General features: G+C 45.1%; 1 protein-coding gene across 2 annotated transcripts in view; it reads right to left on the minus strand.

Annotated features, from left to right (window-relative positions):
- Window positions 1-19,448, minus strand: part of CSRNP2 (cysteine and serine rich nuclear protein 2) — a 77,281-nt gene that overhangs the window by 10,240 nt on the left and 47,593 nt on the right. For both annotated transcript variants that reach the window (XM_077483678.1, XM_077483679.1), the window contains exons 2-3: window positions 11,512-11,686; window positions 2,013-2,272 (exon numbers count right to left, since the gene is read on the minus strand). In XM_077483678.1, coding sequence (XP_077339804.1) covers window positions 2,013-2,272; window positions 11,512-11,671 — 420 coding nt within the window. In that variant the 5' untranslated portion in view covers window positions 11,672-11,686. The remainder of the gene's footprint in view (window positions 1-2,012; window positions 2,273-11,511; window positions 11,687-19,448) is intronic.

Here is a 19,448-nt window from a genome sequence, read left to right on the forward strand (position 1 = left end):
TTTGCATTGCTGGAACATTTGACATTTTCGGTTTAAAATATTTGGCTTTCGAGGAAAATATCATTCATTGTTTTTTTTTTAAACTAATGAGTGAAAACTGATTTCTCTTTTCATTTAAAGCATTGTTGAATTTGCTAAACTGACCATATTCTGTATATATTTTATCAATTTTAGTGGCATTTTGAAAGTAAAATTCAATTTATAAGTGTTTAATCATGTGAGTTATGGCTCCCGAAATGATACAAGAAACCATTTGAGGTGGTGATAACACTTCTTGAGAAAATAAAGCTCCAAACCCCTGGTGCCCAACCTGTGGCCTACTGGGACTCCTTGTGTAGCCCATGGACCCCAGCAGTCTGCAGTGAAAGTGTCACAACTGATTATTATTTGAAGCTCTTTGATGATGTAAGGGCCCAATATACTGCTTGCATCAGTGGTTGTCAACTCAAGAGATAAACAATTCATTTCATTTTAGAGAATTCCACATATAAACAAGTTATGAAGTTATAAATTGGAATAATGCATAAAGATAAATGGAGGAGGACAAGACAAGTCAGAACCAGGTTTACATATTTGAAATTGTAACTTTTTTTATTTTTAAAGTTGGATAAGGTGCCGGTTCACACTAGGACGACTTGTAAGGCGACTTAGCCGCCTGACAAGTCAAATCCCATTCTGTACAATGGAACTGTTCTAATCGGAGTGACACAAGTCGCTCCGACTTAGAAAAAAGGTTCCTGTACGACTTTGGGGGCGACTTGCATTGACTTCTACAGAGAAGTCGTTTTGCAAGTCGCCGCAGCTGTCGTGTCTAGGTCGCCTGGGGCAGTATTGCTGCATGTCGCGCTGCCTCAGTGTGAACCGACACTAAGAGGTTAGGGCAACTAGAACGGGCTTTCCAACTTTTTCAGTTACGTTTATGGAAAGCATTTTCAATTTAGTTTAAATATATTTAGGTTAAGATGTAGTAGCCCCCTTATAGATTTGAAAGTTTACGAGCACACAGATTATCTGTACACTATAGACTTTTTCTCTTCTAAATTTGCAGTACAGTATATAGATATATACTGTGACCTTTGGGTCCAGTATTGCTTCTCCATCACCATAAATAGTAAATTGATTTGATTTCATTACATTTTTACCCTAAATTTCACCATACACTAGCAGGGAAATACATTTTAAATGGGAGGGGGATGGTACAAGTTAATGCATGGGGCTATTTGAGGAAATAGAAAGATACTAGACAGATCACAAATCTCCAAAGGGAGTTTTCATCATACACCCCAAGGGAGACAAGAGAAAAGGAGGTTGTGAAGGTGATGCAAGCGCATTTAATGTAGTGTACATCAGAATTGAGCTTTCAGATTTTAATTTCTGATTGCGTTCTTATTCTCTCAACTTCCTATCTGTTGGAACCATATTCAGCAGGACTGAGGTTATATCTGCCTAATGGAGCCTCACACAGCAGTAAAAACCTGACAGGAGCAGTTTCTGTTAATTCAAAAATCATTAAAAAGCCACAAAAGACATCACAATGATGAATGGCCTCAGACTGCTGGATTGATGACCCTGCAAAGGTGGGTTCCCGGGTTCAATTCTTCTCAGATCTCTACCTAGAGTTTAAATGTCCACCCCATAGTGACACGAGTTTTATCCAACACTCACAAACACATACTGCTAGGTGAGCTAGCCTACAACTGATAGGGACATTAATTGGCATGTGTAAGCTTCTATATTCTGTGAATAATGCACTAAAATAAGCTGAAGGTGCTGACATATCTGGGACTTATTTGTCACACGGTCCTTCACAAATGTTAATATCAAAGTGCCTTGTTGACAAGTATGGTTGGAGGAAGAACAGTTCTTGTTGCCAACTCAAAAATATTGAGTTTCATTATGCCAAAATGCTATGGGAAAAAACTATCTTCCTTCAAACACATCTATACAGGATCACCGTGGCTTAGAATGTATGGGTGGCTACCAGTTAACAGATACAAGGACAAGACATTCACCTTCATTTTTCTTGTGTGAAGCTTCTCTTCCTTCAAGTGCTCTCGTAAGATTTCTCGATGCGTCACTTCCTGTTCCTGTGCAAACTCACACAGGGTATATTTCCGCACTGAATTGTGGTGCTGCGCCATGCCAAGGGAACTGCCCCCCTGACTTGGCACGCTGGTGAAACCTTGTCGCCGGGAGAAGTAGTATACAGTCACTTGGTCGAAGCGCACATTCTTCTGTCTCAGGAGTTTCTGCCTCTTCAAGATGGATGTCGCTGAACAAACCATGACAGATATGTATTACAAATTTATTTTGAAGACATTTACAAAAGATCCTGCTAAACACAAAGCAACATTAGATCTAATGTACACCTTCAAATTAACGTTAAAGAAAATAAAATCTTTCTAAATTTCTTCAAAACGAATGTGTGTTTGCCAATGAAGTATGAATAGCAAAAAAAAAATCAGATCATAGTTTTAAAAATCTTAAACAATAACTTTCAGCCAACCAGCTAAAATCATTGAACTACTAGAGTGCAATAAGTAAATGACTGAAAGGGCTTCTTGGGTTGCTGACCTGGAACAAGTATGCAAATCAGGTATTCTAACTTTACGTGCCATATGCTAGTTGCAAGCCAATGACTACCAAAGACAAAGGTGCTTTTGGGAGGGATGTCAAGGAGGAGGTGTTTGGAGAAGCATTTTGAGGAAAACCATCCAATTTGGCCTTTGACAAAGTCAGCTGCCCTCATGATGTCTATGTTTAGAGAAGTGAAGAAGCACCCTTTTAAAGAAAGGCTGTGATGGGAGAAACTATCATAACCTACCCAGCCCTTTGGCTATCTTAATGACTCTATATTGTAACATTTTTCCACTAGAATGGCGCATAATGCAGGCAAGTGGAGGTCCATCAGCCTGTAAAGTCAAAAATAGTCTAAAATCTGTTTGGTTTGGATAAGTAATACGTTTTTTCTTGTATTTTACAAATGTCTCCCACAGTACACAGAACATTTAAATTTAGTAAATATAAACTGCTATATACCTTGTCTCATCAGCAGTACATAGCAGTCTTGTGACGTCTATCAGGGTCTGGTTAATGCTTGTAGGAGGAGTTTTCATTCTACTCTGATTATCCTATGGGGTTGCAGAACCCCTGACCCTCTCTCTGTCTGGACAGTACTGATTGGCCCTGTGCTGATTACATGCACTCATCCAAGAAAAAAAAAACTCTAGCAACAGACACCAAACTGAGAATGTTCAGCTTGTCTCCTATCTCTCTAAATATCAGGACATATATTGGAGTCAGAAGATGAGGATCAGAGGACAGGATCAAACAGCTTTTTTACACAATGCAGAGAATTAACATTTTAGATTCCACAGTGAGTATAACAAGCATGCTTTACTGCATATACAGACTGATTTTAGTGTTGTGGGTTTCGGAACACTTTAAGGGACAACTCTATTCCTAATGTTCAGCCTCAGAACCCCATTGTGTCCTAAGTCACTGTTTGCTTCCGGCATTCGGTGTGAAGCATTTCTGATGGAAGGCTCGGTATGAATTTTAAACTAGAAATTTTAAAGCAGTACACACAAACCGATGTCAAATGAATATCACATGTATGTATACATGAATGCTGAAGCTCCACTTGTGACTTCCGAAATGTAATGGGAACCCATGATGGAGCAGATTGTGGCTGACTGACCTCTGTGCTGATCCTCATACCATAATGCAACTGGCATTGGTATGTGTGCACACCAGAAGATATGATAAAACAGTACTGGGTGCAGTCTATGCCACAGCTAAACCAAATAAACCATACACAAGGCCAATTTATAAGAAGCTTCAGAGTGACCTGCTTTAAGTAATGCACAGAAACTATACTATACTAAACTATACTATATATGTAACTGTCCTGGTGTTTTCATTTATACATAATATAACCTTTGCTTTGGAGCCACAGTTTACCAAAATTATTTTTCTTTCACCTACTTAAAAAGTAGGTACAAATACAAGCTATGAGCCTGAAAAAAAGTATTTCAATATCATTTAAATTACAAATAAATTATAAATATGAGTTCAATGTTACTTGGGAGATAAACGGTAATACTTTTAAATGTCAAGAAAGATCACTTTTTTTAATTTACAGGCATCATCTTATAACCTCTAACTGACCCAGTAAAACACTTACTACATACAAGCATACAAATAGTCACGTCAAGTGTAACACCCTGGTCCTAAACAGGGCTGCTAATAAATCTAGTTGTGCTAGGTGGTAACTAGCCTGGCTATTTGGTAGTCCATGATCCACTGATTTCTGTTTAATTCGTAGTCTCTCTTCTGTCAATAGGTGGCACTGTTGCATTTGGCAATAGGATGATGGATTACAGTGAATTTAGGTAATGAGTAAATATTTTGTCTCAGCCAATTAGCAGGAGTTTCTTTTGACCACTTTGCTTGCTGGGATAAGCTATTTATTCAGAAGGAGACAGGTGATCAGTGGTGTTCTCGCCCAGGGCTGCACCTGGGTGGATGTGTGTCAAACAGCTTCTGGCTTCTAAGCCTGAAGCCTATCCTGGAGTTCTACTGGCTGCTAGGTCTATGTGAGGCCTTATTCAGTAATTCAAGAGTCCAAAAAGGAGGAGCAGCAGAGGTTAGGCCCAAAGCCTGGGGCAGAACCACGTGTGTTAGGGGCTCAGCCCCAGGGGAGCCTGTTCATTGCCAGAGGTAATTAGAAGCAGTTGCCAGGGGGGCAACCTCTCCTGTTGCCAGAGGCAAGTGTAGAAGGAATAAAGTTCTGAAGGAGTACCAGAGCAGAAGTTTCACTAGCCGGGGACAGTGAAGTAAGTGGGACAGCTTCAGTGGAGACTTATCCAGGAATGCAGCAGGTAGCTGTGAGTAAAACTTGAAGATGAGTACAGTGGGATACTGAGAGAATTTGTTATAGGAGACAGCAATTGCTACAAGATACAGATTGCTGCATTCAGCTTAAAGGTCCCCTTTCTGTATTGCGGTCTGCTTGGTCTATTTTTGCCTGCAGAGTTTGCCTAATTGCTATTGCATTTGCCCAAGGGTGTCTTGTGCCCTAACCCCTCTCTCCCACCTTTTCTGTTGAGAAATAAAATCGCTTTGTTAATTTTTCTAAAAGTGACTGGCACCCAATCTTTCCACCTTGCACCACACCCACTATGCCTAGTAACCTGCACCCCGAGGAGAAAGTGTTTAATAAAAATAGGATTTTTTGTACTCACCGTAAAATCCTTTTCTCTGTAATTCACCGACTGACCAGCTTCTTCTCTTTAGACCATTAGGTTGTTATGCCACCTTCAGGAGAAGACTAGGCATTACATGTTAACATGTGATAATAAAACTAGAACTTTCTAGTTCCGCCCAAGGGGCAACAACCCCTCAGCATGCTACTGCAGCCTCAGTACGTCAACAAGCAGTATAACGTAAAGAAAAATACGAGGGGCGGGTGCTTTGTCAGTCGGTGAATTACAGAGAAAAGGATTTTACGGCAAGTACAAAAAATCCTATTTTCTCTTATATTCACCGACTGACACAGCTTCTTCTCTTTAGACCATTGGGACATCCCCAAGCAGTGCCAAAATGAGGGGTGCTAAAACAGCATAAAACTTCATCCACCATCACATGTGGGTAGCTCCTACAAACTTTACCCACAAAAAAAATAGTGTGTGGAAAAACCACCACAAAAAAAACCAGGGTGCTCCTCAACGGAGAAGCACTACCCTCAAACCACACCAAAAACTGCGGTAACGAATGCAACAGTGCATTAACTTAAAGGTACTGCGTTTTTACACAAAAAACAGGAAAAAAGGAAAAAATTGCATATGCAATTGCAACTATACAGCCGCCTGCAAAACTTTGCAGCCAAAACAGGCATCACCCGATGCATGGACATCTACCTTGTAGAACTTTGTAAACGTGTGGACAGACGACCAGGTTGCCACTTTACACACTTGAGTGACAGACGCTTGATGTCGGAAGGTCCAAGACGTTCCAATTGCCCTCGTGGAGTGGGCCGTGACCGGAAAGGGGGGCACCTGCCCATTCAAGGCATAGGCTTGTACTACAATCTGTCGGCCACCTGGAAGTGGTGGCTGACGAGACCGCCATGCCTTTCTGTGGACCAGCCACCGAAACAAACAGGGAGTCTGACTTCCGGAAGGGAACCGTGGCAGACAAAGCCCGAACAACGTCCAGAGCATGAAGGACCACTTCCTTAGGATGTGTCGGCTTAGGACACAGAGATGGCAACACAATGTCCTCATTGATGTGAAAACGCCGAGACTACCTTCAGCAGGAAAGACGGTTGCGGACACAACATCACCTTATCCTGTGGATAACCAGATAGGGCGACTTGCAGGACAAGGCCGCTAGTTCCGAAACCCTCCTGGCCGATGTAATAGCCACTAGAAAGACCACTTTCTGGGAAAGAGTCAACAGGGCAAACTCTGATATTTTCAAATGGCGGTTTCTGAAGTGCCGATAATACCAGGTTCAGATCCCACGGGGGTAACAGTGGACGCTCCGGAGGGATTACATGTCACACCCCTTGAGCAAAAGTACTCACTATAGAGTGAGACGCCAGGGGTCGCTGAAAAAGGACAGCCAAAGCTGATATTTGTCCTTTAATGGCGCCAATTTCTGGTCCACCCCTTGCTGAAGAAACAGCAGGCTCCTGGATATAGAAAAGGAGCGCGGATGCCATCCTTTCTCCTCACACATGGAGATACAGGCCTTCCGGGTACGAAGATATATCTTCCAAGAAGAAGATTTCCATGCCCTCAACATAGTTGGGATCACAGAGTCTGACAGACCCCGGTTCCTCAACACCTGGCTCCCATTAGCCATGCCGTTAAAGCCAGCGATGGTAAAGCAGAATGGAGAATCGGACCTTGAGACGGAAGGTCCTCTCGCAACGGCAGTCACCAGGGAGCGTCTGCCACCAGGCACACTAGGTCTGCATAGCAAGGATGCTGAGGCCAATCTGGGGCAACCAGTATTACTGGGATCCCCTCGGCTTCCACTCTGCGAAGCAGACTTAGTAACAGTTTCAGTGGAGGAAAGGCATAGATCAGCTGGTACTGATCCCACAGAGCCACCAGCGCGTCTGACGCATCTGCCCACGAAGCATGGCACCTTCCGATTGAGACAGGAGGCCAGAAGATCCACATCTGGTGTGCCCCAACACAGGCACAGTAGCCTGAACACCTCTGGATGCAACGCCCATTCTCCTGGCTCCAGCATCCGACGACTTAGATAGTCCGCCTGCCAGTTCTCCACACCCGGGATGTAAATGGCCAACAGGGCCGGTACATGTCACTCTGCCCACTGAATTATGTGAGCAACCTCCCGCGTGGCGGCCAGGGTTCTTGTTCCTCCTTCGTGTCTGACTGGATCTTGATCGGACGCCCTTGCAGTCTCATTGACCATGTGGAGAGGCATAGCCTGATCACTCTCATTTCAAGCAGATTGATCGGCAACTTGGATTCCTCTGTGGACCAGAGGCCTTGAGTTGACTGAACTCCCATCACTCCATCCCAGCCGAATAGGCTGGTGTCCGTTGCGATCACCATCCATTTCAGAGGTAGGAACAACTTCCCGGACTGAAGCACCGGGGACCTCAGCCACCAAATCAGGGAACCCCTGACTAACTGGCTCACCTGGATCTGTCAATCCTGGGACAACGGAGATCTGTCCCACTTTGTCAAGATCCCCTTCTGCAGGACTCTGGTGTGGAACTGGGCATATGGTACTGCCTCGAAGGAGGCCACCATGAGTCCCAGGACTCGCATGCAGAAGCGCAGCGATGACCACTTGCGGTTCATCAGCAGTTTTACCACGGAGAGTCTGCAGCTTATCTGAAGGGAGAAACACTCTTGCTTCCCTGGAGTCCAGTAGCAAGCCTAGGTACTCCAAACGCTGAGTCAGTACTATCACTTTTTTAGGTTCAACAGCCACCCAAATTCTTGCAGGGTCTGCATGGTGATCGCCACATCCTCTTCTAACTCTGAGGAGGAAGAAGCTCTCAGGAGGAGATAGTCTAGGTAACCCACGATCGCAATCCTGCTTTGCCTTAGCAACACCAACACAGGAGCCAATGCCTTGGTAAAGACTCGGAGGGCTGATACCAAACCAAAAGGGAGAGCCACAAACTGGTAGTGGGCTTCCCCGACTGCAATCGCAGAAACTTTTGATGCCAGAGGCATATGGGTATGTGCAGGTGTGCATCCTAGATGTCTAAGGATGCCAGGGAGTGCCCTTGGAGTGCAGCGACTACTGAGCGAACTGATTCCATTCTGAATCTCTGCCCTTTCACAAAGTGATTGAAGGCTTTTAGATCCAAGATTGGACATACTCCTTTCCTTCTTGGGAACTACAAACAGGTTCGAGTAGAACCCCTGGAAATGTTCAGATTCCGGAACAGGTACAATCACCCCGAGATTCAGCAGGTCCCCTACTGCCCCCAAGAGGGCCTCCCAGCGAGCCGGGAAAATGGGTATGCTGGAGGGGAAGAATCTGTTTTGCGGCCAAGAGAGGAAATCTTGTAGCCATAGGAAATCAGATCGCAGACCCATTGGTCGGACAGTCGAGAGGATCACCGGGCTGCAAACTCCCGAAAGCGACCCCCCACCCAAGTCATGGGTGGGGGCAAACATTCATGCGGTAGCACTTTTGTTTGCAGGCTTGTTAGGCTTGCGGTTCCAGGGACGTTTCTGCCTTTCCGTGGTCATCCTGTCGGGCTGGGGACGTTTACCCAAAGCTCCGGGCAGGCGAAAAAGCCGTTTGTGAGCGGAAAAAGAGGGCCTTTGCCTACAGCATGGCTCCTTAGCCTTCCTGGCCTGTGGGAGTAGAGTAATCTTACCACCTGTGGCATTCTTAATAATGTCATCCAAAGAGGCTCCAAAGAGCCGGTTGCCAAGGAAGGGAAGATCCATCAGGGCTTTTTTGGATGCCTGGTCAGCAGACCAGCATTTCAACCAAATCAGGCGCCTCAGCACCACTGCTGACACTGAAGCCCTGGATAACAGGGGGAGGGTATCCAGGGCCGCGTCACAAACGTACTTAAGGCCATATACTAGTTGGTCTGCTAGTTCCACGCAGACAGGAGAAGCCTGCTGTTCTCCCAATTTGCAGTGCAACAGTTTTGCCCACTCAGTGTCTGTGACACAAATGCAGATGCCAGTGCATGGTTGACCCCACAACCGTAAACAAGGAACGAGCCACTGCCTCGACCTTCCTGTCCGTGGGATCCTTAAATGCAAAAGTCCCCTCTACCGGGATCGTGGTTATTTTGTTTAACCTGGATACTGGGGGGTCCACGACCGGAGGAGCCGACCACTTTTTGAGAAGGCTCTCCCCAAAGGGGCACCGCCATCTATTTGGGGACCGAAAGGTCCGTTGCAGTCGACCCCATTCCTTGTAAATGAACTTGTCTCAATAAGTCAGATACGGGAACACCTTAGGTGAATGGCTGGCTTACGGGAACCAAAAGGGACCGCTACATCAGCAGAGGGATCTGCTAGCTCCTGAATCTTCACAGCTGTGATAAGTGCTCCAACAAACGCTTTGTCACGCACGGACCCGGACGGGACTCATCCTCACTGTCCGAACGGTCCTAATCAGCGTCATCTGAAATGACAGAGCAGGGGTCACCAGCCTCAGCAGGGCCCGAGTCTGTGTCAGAGCTCTCCCCAGAGGATGGGGGGGGGGGCAGGGGCCGCTTTTTAGCACCTTGCGGCCACGCACCGCCTCCATCTTGGCAACGAACTAATTGAGGACCACCGACAAGGCGCCCAAGGGAACTGCGCATTCCGCAGGCGAACCATTTGAAATTGCCTGGACTTCAGGGGAAGAAACACCAGTTTCTGAAGCCATGCTGACCCTACCCTGTCTTGCCACTCGAAGGGGACTTAGGATAGTGGCAATCCCACCCTCCTTACTGCTGCTGGCTGAGGGGCTCTTTCCCGCAGGACTCACCACCCTGAAGAGTTCTGCGCTATCCAGCTAGTGCCTGTGGTCTCTGTTGGCTCCCAGGTGCAGAGGGATCTGCTCTGTGTCAGTAGAAGCTGCTGCTAATGGTGCTGAAACCACTTTGCAATGTGCTCAGGCTCAAAGGAAATGGCCGTCCAGTATAAGGACATAAAACACTGGGAAAATGACCACCAGAGCACAGGGAACCACTGAAGAACAGGAGAGTATGCTTTCCCTTGCCCACACCTAAGATTTGTCCGCTGATGCTGAAACCCTGAGGGACAGAGCTGAACAAATGGCGGTGATCAGCGCTACAAGGGACAGAGACACAGCCTCCCAGGCACCTCCAGCGACATGAGAAACAGAACTCAGGACACAGTCAGCCAGCGCAGCCCCACCACAGGTGAGAGCCCCCCGGAGAGCCCCTGCACAGACACACACACACCGCTCAGCAGCCACATGCAGCATCCCCCACAGGGAGGGAGGGAAGATAGGGAGGGAAGATGGGGACAGAGAGAAGAGAGGGAGGTGAGGGACCCCCAAATCGACCTCCCAGGGAATGCCCAACTGCTCAGCCCCACCGAGGCAGGGAGAGCTGTACTTACCAGTCCTGAAGAGCCGGGAGACATTCCCATACAGACCCACTCTCTGATCAGTACAGGATGGCTGCTGGCCTCGGCACACTGTGACGCAGACATCAGTAGCCCGGTCATATGTGCCCCCCAGAGCATAAAAGCTCACCGATCACCTCTGGAGCTGAGGTTTCGTCGTGGCCGACCCAGCACAGAGCTCTGGTCTACACACCCTCAATGGCCAGGCTGGGGAGACTACAAGGATAAGGGTATCCAGCCCGTCACCCAGCCAGCTGTTGATAGCAGATCACAGGATCTATCATCTTGTGCAAAAAGCCAAGCTTCTGCAGAAAAAAAGATGGACCGATAGGCTCGTCAGGGTTCCTAGGTCCTTCTCCTTCACTAGGCAAAATAAAATTGAGGCTGCAGTAGCATGCTGAGGGGTTGTTACCTAAGGGACCGCCCCTTGGGCAGAACTAGAAAGTTCTAGTTTTATTATCACATGTTATGCTTAGTCTTCTCCTGAAAGTGGCATAACAACCCAATGGTCTAAACAGAAGAAGCTGTGTCAGTCTGTGAATATAAGAGAAAGTGGGTTTTGAATTGATACAGATTACAATTAAATTAGGAAATGCGGTTTTCTGCATTGCATACTTTCAAATTTGCATCATCAAGCAATATTTGGGAGGATAACAGACTATTTCATACGTAAAAAAAAGGCCTATTTATCAAGAGGGACTAGTGAAATCACTGGGATATGGGACACAAAGGAATGGCACAAGACCAAATAACTGCATTTTCTGAATAACTGATTCCATCACAAAATGGCCTCCATTGTTGCACACGCATGACCAGTAGACTTTTAAGATCTCTGAAAATATGAATGAGTTATTTACATTGACAAGGTGGTCTTCCAGCAGTAGGCTTTATATTTAGAGGAACTTACGGATAAGTCCAGTGGTGGTGGGAGCGTTAATGCTGTCACAGCTTTCTGCACTGTCACTGTTTGAGATTTCATCATCTGAATCTTTTGGGGTAGAAATAGGGGAGCCCACGTCGACATCTTCAAATTTTCTTTTCAGGCTTCGGCTCGTCACAGCATCCATTTGTTTAAGGGTGGCCTGCAAACCAGGCAGAAAACAAACATAAACAACTGTAGCTACGAACAATTATATTTTGTTAAAAAAATAAAATAAAAAAAGAACTCCAAATAAAATGATAAAAACACGGTTGAAATTTACATACATAAAAGTTAACTTGCCAAAGGATTTGTGATTGTGTGCAGCCAGCCTGTCATCCAGGCAACCAGCACAGGTCAACGACTTTGCCTTTTCTGCTGCAACTAAGAAATAGAACCTGGGTCACCAAGGCTCCCTCAGCCAATGATATAAAAATACAAAGGCAGCATGTGGTCATCTGTGGATTTTCCCCACTTGTAAGCATGTTCACAATTAGCAATGTAAAAACCAAAAGAGCCCCAAACTCTAGTATTGCCCCTTCCTTTAACCATTTGAAGACCAGACATTCATTTTCTGCCACTTTGTTTCCATGTGAAAATCTGTCTTTTTTTTCTAGAAAAATTGTTAGAACCCCCAAACCTTATATATTTTCTAAAGCAGGGGTCCTAAAGAATAAATTGGTGGGTTTGCAATTTTTTATGTCACACATTATTTGCTCAACGGATTTTCAAATGCATTTTTTTGGGAAAATATATATATTTTTTAATTTTAATGCAAGAAAACAATAGATAACAGATTTTTTTTTTGTAAAATATAAAAAATGATGTTGCGCCGAGTAAATAGATACCAAATGATCAATGATCAAATCCATGATCGTGATTTTGATTACTTATTTTGCTGTCACAAGGATGTTTACATTCTTGTGACAGCAATAGACATGTGACAGGTCTCTTTAGGGAGGGATCTGGGGGTCAATAGGACTCCAAATCCTCCTTTGCACTTGAAAGCATTCAAAACACAACAATCGGCTTTTTTGAATAATTTCGATTTTCAAAAAATGGTGCCGTTAAGATGACGGTAAACTGGAAATGATGTAATGTCATCTCTTCCGGGTTACCATAGTGGTGACCCAATCAAAGCTGATCCAGGCATTCACTGGGTCTGCAACTAGTGGGCAGACATGCCGGCTAGTGGCTCAGGTCTCCTGGTGGGACAGCATCACCCCGGGTACAACCACTTGAACTCAAATGATGTACCAGGTACGTGATCTGGCAGCAAGTGGTTAATAATCTGAATGATGTTGTACATGGGATTACAAGAGGCTCATTAAAGGACAGATTAAGGTATTCGTGCTAGTTTGATGTAAAAAATGCATACCACAACTTCAGGCAACCACTTAACACACAGATAAAATCTAGGGAGGAGAGCTCTGGGAGTTGCATGGAAGGAAGAGAAACACACCCCCTCCAAACAGCACACAGGAACAGAGCTGAGGCCGTCAATCAGCTGGAGCACCTTCCCCCATCATTTTTCTCTTGGTGTCAGGAAAACTTGTCAGAAGTCACCCATACAGATAGCAGAGGAACTAAGCAGCAGACAGAAATGACACTTAGTACTCTTAATGGAGACAAGTACACACTATAGAGGGATATGCTTTGTTCATATTCCATGTCCGATTTTTACAGCCACTTTAAATAGTTCTACCACACAGCACAGCCCTGTCTGGTAAGGCAGGGGATCAAACTTTTCTCTACTGCAGTTAAATAAATGTAACTTGTCCTCAACAAATCTCTGGGACAGATTGATAAACTCATCTGGCACTCTGCTTTTCCCTTCTGTCAGCAAACCACTACTTAGCACGAACTCTGACTCCTTGTACTACAACTCCCTTCACCTGAGCTCTGCTCAGGGCTTTCAAGAGCCCGATAACAATTCAAATTCCTTTACTTACATTGCTGGCATTTAAAAATACATTTACTGACTAATTAATGAAAACAAGGCTTGCAACAATGTGTCTTTTATATCTGCCTTTAGTTCTGCTTTAAAGTAGTCTTAATGCATTCTATGCATTAAGATCAAAAAACCTGTGTGTAGCAACCTCCCCAGCAATCCCCGATTATTTACCTGAGCCCCTTCTCTCTCCAGTAATGTCCACAAATGTCTAAGACCCCCGGGACACTCCTCCTGATTGGCTGAGACACAGCAACGGCGCAATTGGCTCCCGCGGCTCTCAATCAGTAAGCCAATAAGGGGAGAGAGGGGGCTGGGTCGGGGCTCCATGTCTGAATGGAGCTGTGGCTGCGGGTGCCCCCATAGAGAGCTGCTGGCTGTGGGGGCACTCAATAGGGAGGGAGGGGCCAGGAGCAGCAAAGAGGGACCCGAGAAGAGGGTCTCTGTGCAAAACCAACTGCACAGTGGAGGTAAGTATAACATGTTTGTTATTTTTATATTTTTTGTAAACGAGCCTTTACAATCACTTTAAATAGTATTGGTAACGTCACCATTGGGTCAGTAATAAAATGGTAAGCCGTCGTTTTTCTTTCCAATTTCCACATTTTCTTTTCTAATTTTAAACTAGGAATTTATGACATTTTGTGAAGAACTGTACCAAATATCTCGCCAACTGCTTAGATGATGTACACCTTAAAATAAAATGGTTTTCTACAAAAGCAAACGGGCTCTCCTTAAATTTCCTACTGAAAATAAGTAAAATAGCTGGAATACATCAGAACAACACACAGTACTGCTTTTAACAAAGAGGGGCTTAATAAAAGAGCTTCTCTAGCATGATTTGTAATGTTAGAATTTCCGCTTCCTCTCTCCTGACTAGGTCTTTATGTTTTTGCTCCTCAGCAGGTTGAATGCATCTCGCCTCCCCCACCCTCGTCATTTGGATTGGTTGCCATGGTAACTTCCTGGTTTTTGCAGAAGCAGAAAGATATCAGGCAAACAGCATGGGCTTACAGAACTGAGCCAACCCAGAGAGCAGAAATCTAAGCAGGCCATGGAAAAATGGAAAAATGTTGTAGATCTATCACCCATAAAATCAAGAAAATCTAGTAAAAAGGTAATATTTTTGCATTTAAAAAGGACAAGCAGGGAAACCATAGCATTTTTGCATATGTATTTTTCCTGATATCTGTGCTGTCAAAAGAAATTCTGACCTCATAATGGGTAAAATTAAGTATTGTGCAGATCAGCACTTCAAAAACATTATTCAGATCAGCTCCATTATTAGAACTTTTACAGTGTCTAAGCATCGCCTATACTACACAAATGCTAATTATTACCACGGCTACCACTCGTTTATACCTGGATAGCTTTAGCCATCTTGTCTCCAAATAATTCCTTACCATCGAAAGGTATTTTGCACCAATTTTGTTTGGAAGATAAGTCAGCCATCCAGAGTTTCAGCCACAAAGCCCTCTTAGCCATTACTGAGTGCAGCATGGACCTTGCTGAGCACCTAATCGAGTCTATGGTTGCTACCTCGACGAAGTCTGCCGATAACCTGATCTCTTCCAAGGCTTTAATTATATCCCCCTTGGGAACATCCTGGCGCAAATCCATCTCAATATTATCAGTCCAAGCTCTGATGGCATTAGACAGAGGTGAGGGCGATCGCTGGCTTACACGCTGCTCCTGCGGCTAAGTAGCTTCTCTTGAGGTCCAGGTCTATTCGTCTGTCAAGGGGATCCTCGAAGGAAGCGGAATCCTCCATTGGTAGAGTTATATTTTTTGCGAGTTGCAACACAGACACATCTACCACTGGCATGGAGCTTAGCAACTGTGTTCCCGACTATGGTAAGGGATATAACTTATTGAAACGGCCCAATGAAAGTTTATCAGTCTTTGACCACTCATTTTGAATAACTTGACTAATTTTCCCCCATCAAAAGGAAGAAAACCTGCTTCCTTTTGAGGAACGGGAAGTAGCTTTTAGATTCCTGGGGAGGTCCTTCTGCGTCCTCCCAGGCTATTGCAGATCTGACTGCCTGGAAGAATGGTTTCACCAAGAAATGACTGAAGCCAGAAGGATCTGACTCTTCTGAAGAGTCCCCTGAAAAGTCCTCAGGTGGAGAATCTCTAGCGGGTCGGCCTGAGAGGCAGGGGAGTTCTGACTGCAGACCAGGACGATTAGGTTCTGTATCCTGAACCTGGGACATCTGGGAACCTAAGCCGTAAGCTCAGAGAAGGAGGAGTCCTTCGTTGTTCTTTTGAGCAGGTCCACAACATGTTGACTTTCTAGCTTGTGGCTGGATGCATAGTCCGCAAATACAGTCTTTACAGATCACTTTGTTCGGCAGCAGAGCAGCCCCACAGGTCCAGCATTTCTTTGTATAGGTCCTAGGAGAGGGGGACCAATCTCATCTTCTGGATCTTGATCTATGTCGTGAAGAATGGGATCTGCGACCAGAGGAGCGGGACCCAATGGCATTAAGAATAAGACCTACGGTCTGGGCTGTCGTCACCACAGTGCCTCTAGGATTTTCTGGACCTCTTGGAGTGGACAGGGCTACGATTTAAAAGATCCACGTTAGGCCAGCGATTGCATTTTTTTTTTTATACTCACGTATAGTTGGTCTCATACCTAATTATTTTTTTTGTGAATCCTCTGCATTCGTCATAGGATATGGTGGCAGACTGCATTCCTGTGAGGAAACTGAAAGAAGACCCCAACAGATCCACAGAGGGATTCCCAGTCTTATCAGCGCTGTGAGCGGCCCAATGACAGGGGCTGCACACGGGAAAGGCTAAACCCAGCGGACGCTGCCAAAAGCAGAGGTATGGACGTACTGCTACTCTTCATCAGCACAAGAGGTATGAGGGAAAAAAAGGAGAATGTTGGGGGAGGGACTATGCCTTTAATTTATGCTATTCACTAGTCCTGAGGGAGGAGTTGAGGCGGAGCTCTATCACCAGTATGCTGCCATGGAGGCACCAGGAAACATCTTTGCCATTCTGAAGCTTCCCTCCAACCACTTTGCATATTATTTTATATATATATACTGCGATTCTGTACTTGCCAAATATTCTGCAGAAATGTCCCTCCACTGAGTCTGGCTGCATCCATTTTAACTGTGGGCAGCTGAAGCTACTGCCTGTTCACTTCCTGGATTTACACAGAGGCACACCTCCAGCTCTGCAGCTCCCATTGGCCCTCTTATGACTCACCACCCCCCTCCATTCCTGGCAAACTCTCACGAGAGTGAGGGAGAGAGCTGTGCATGTCATCATAAGCCTAGGCTTTTTACCAGATAAGAAACAGGACGTGGGCTTTAGAAGGCATTTACTGGAAGAAAAAAAATGTATCTTACTATTTAAAGTTAAAACAAGGGCAGAGTATTTAATAGATGGAAAGTTGAAAAAATGAATAAAGGCCTGCTTTAAGAGTTCTGGATGTCACTTAAACGAGAAAGGCATCAAAACGTGCACCCCCCCCTTTAATAGTTCCACAAAAGCACTCCCTTATTCCTCTCCCAGAACTTTGGCCTTCCAGTCATTGACTAATAAGAGCAGACACAAAATTGCAGTGAAGCCCCTAAAAGCAGAGAAATTCAGAGGAAAGATGTAAGCAGAACACACTATAGTGATTGCTACCATCACCTGACACTAGACTTTGCATAGCTTTGTACCAGGTTGTCTTACATATTAATCCAGAGCTCTCTTATTTAGCACCAGTGCTAATTGTCCCATACATTGCTTTGGATGCCCATTGCCCTGCTAACATTAAATTGAGAAACCAAAACCAATTTTACTACCACCACCCATGGTTCAATAATTATAACATCTAGGCATATTTTTCCTCCGCATTTTAAGTCTTCCAATCCCCTTCTAAGCCTAGGTTCACATTAATGTTATTTGGCTTGCCAAAGTAATGGCTATTGCTGGCAGTGGCACAGTCCAAATCGGTGCGAAGCCAACTTTGCCGCACTGATTCCCAAAAGTAATTTCTGTACTACATTTGGCGACTACGGCATGCGATTTGTATAGCCATCTGTGTAGGAACCCGCACAGATTTCTCTGAAATTGCTCATGAAGTCAGACTGACATGTGGTTGTAAAATAGTGCTATTTCTGCTGAACTCGTACGATTTCAATCCCGCTGTCAGTGTGAACCTAAGCTTCAGTGCATGCAACCGAGATACATCAGTCCTAAAACTGAATTGTGTATTTTTTAATCACACGGTACATAAGGCCATGATAATGTGCCAAGTACAGTAATTTAGTGCAACAACCCAAAAGATGATCAGTTGCTATAAATGATAAGAAATTATGTCCCACATTCCAACAGTTTAAAGTGTAACTTCACTCTCCAAATCAACAGTAACTATTTTTAATCCTTATGCTGCTAATAGATAAGTAAATATGATATACTTTCCTGTTTTAAACTTAAACTTTTTTTGCATTTCTTCGGTTACTTCCTGATTTTCATGCCTAGGCACATGATGTCTTACATCCCAGGAAGGGTTTTCTCAACCAAGCACACCCTCCTGCCTGCATGCTTAAGCTAAAGGCAGATGGGTTTGAGAAAGTAAATGTTACATGAATCATTTGACCTTACTCAAGATAGCCATGACCAGGGCCGGCTCAAGACATTGTGCTGCCTGGGTTCAGGAATGAAGTGCTGACACAGGAAGGGGTTAGACATAGACAGGAGTGGTGGGGGGTTAGATGACACAGGCAGGGATGGTAAGGAGGGGGTTAGCCACAGGCGGGGGTGGTAAGGAGGGGGTTAGCCACAGGCGGGGGTGGTAAGGAGGGGGTTAGCCACAGGCGGGGGTGGTAAGGAGGGGGTTAGCCACAGGCGGGGGTGGTAAGGAGGGGGTTAGACACAGGCGGGGGTGGTAAGGAGGGGGTTAGATACAGGCGGGGGTGGTAAGGAGGGGGTTAGACACAGGCAGGGGTGGTAAGGAGGGGGTTAGACACATGCAGTGGTGGTAGGGAAGGGGTTAGATACAGGGGGGTTAGACAACACAGGCAGGGGTGGTGGGGGGGTTAGACACAGGCAGGGGTGATGGAGATGAGATAGTGGCGCCGGCACTTACTTTCTCTCATTGTCAGCTGCACCTATAGCGATCCCCCTTTCATCATGGGGTCTCTGCTCAGCAGAAAGTTCCTCCCTCTTCATGCTGTTGGCTGTCAGCCTGTCAGCTGACTTTCTCTTGCCAGCAGCAAAGGCGGGGAGCCGCCGAGAGGATTGGTGGGCGGCCAACTGTGCTCTGCCATTACATGTAATAGCAGCGGCGCCAGGCCATCCACACAGCGGAATAAGGAGCGATCAGGTGGGACCACTGTCTTCCTGGGCGTCAATGTTCCGCCCCTCAGAACCTGCCGCCCAGGCTAATGGTCCCGCTGGGTCCCATCGTAGGACTGGCCTTGAGGGGGGCTGTTTTTTTAAACAGATTTCTCAACAAAATAAATTATTATACAGGATTTATATAGCATCAGCAGTTAACGCATCGCTTTACAATATAATGGGGGACAATACAATTACAATACAGTTCAATACAGAAGGTATAGGAGACCAGAATCACTTGATGGTTTTTTTTGAGACATCGAGAACACCCCCAACTCAAGTCATGAATTTATACATATATACAATAATTGTGTATATATATTGGTGTATATATGATAGATACACTAATAGATAATGACAAAATAAAATTCATATTAGAATAATACAAGTTGTCTGATTTAGAAAACATCACAACTGATCAAACCCTTATTTCATTTGTATTTTGTGTTGTATATATGCTAAGCTTGTTTAGCCAGAGGTAACAGGATGCTAAAGTCTATAGGTTTTAGGAATCTGTCTCAACAGAAGGTCTTTCAGGTGACCTTTGGTCTATGGGAGGGGGAAGACATATGGTTATGCTTAGGTAACAGATAATGGACACAGCTAGGATACACCTGGAATCCAT

This window comes from Lithobates pipiens, unplaced genomic scaffold (assembly GCF_037356315.1).
Source record: "Lithobates pipiens isolate NorthernLeopardFrog02 unplaced genomic scaffold, aLitPip1_a1.2 Scaffold_16, whole genome shotgun sequence".
Taxonomy (NCBI): Eukaryota; Metazoa; Chordata; class Amphibia; order Anura; family Ranidae; genus Lithobates; species Lithobates pipiens.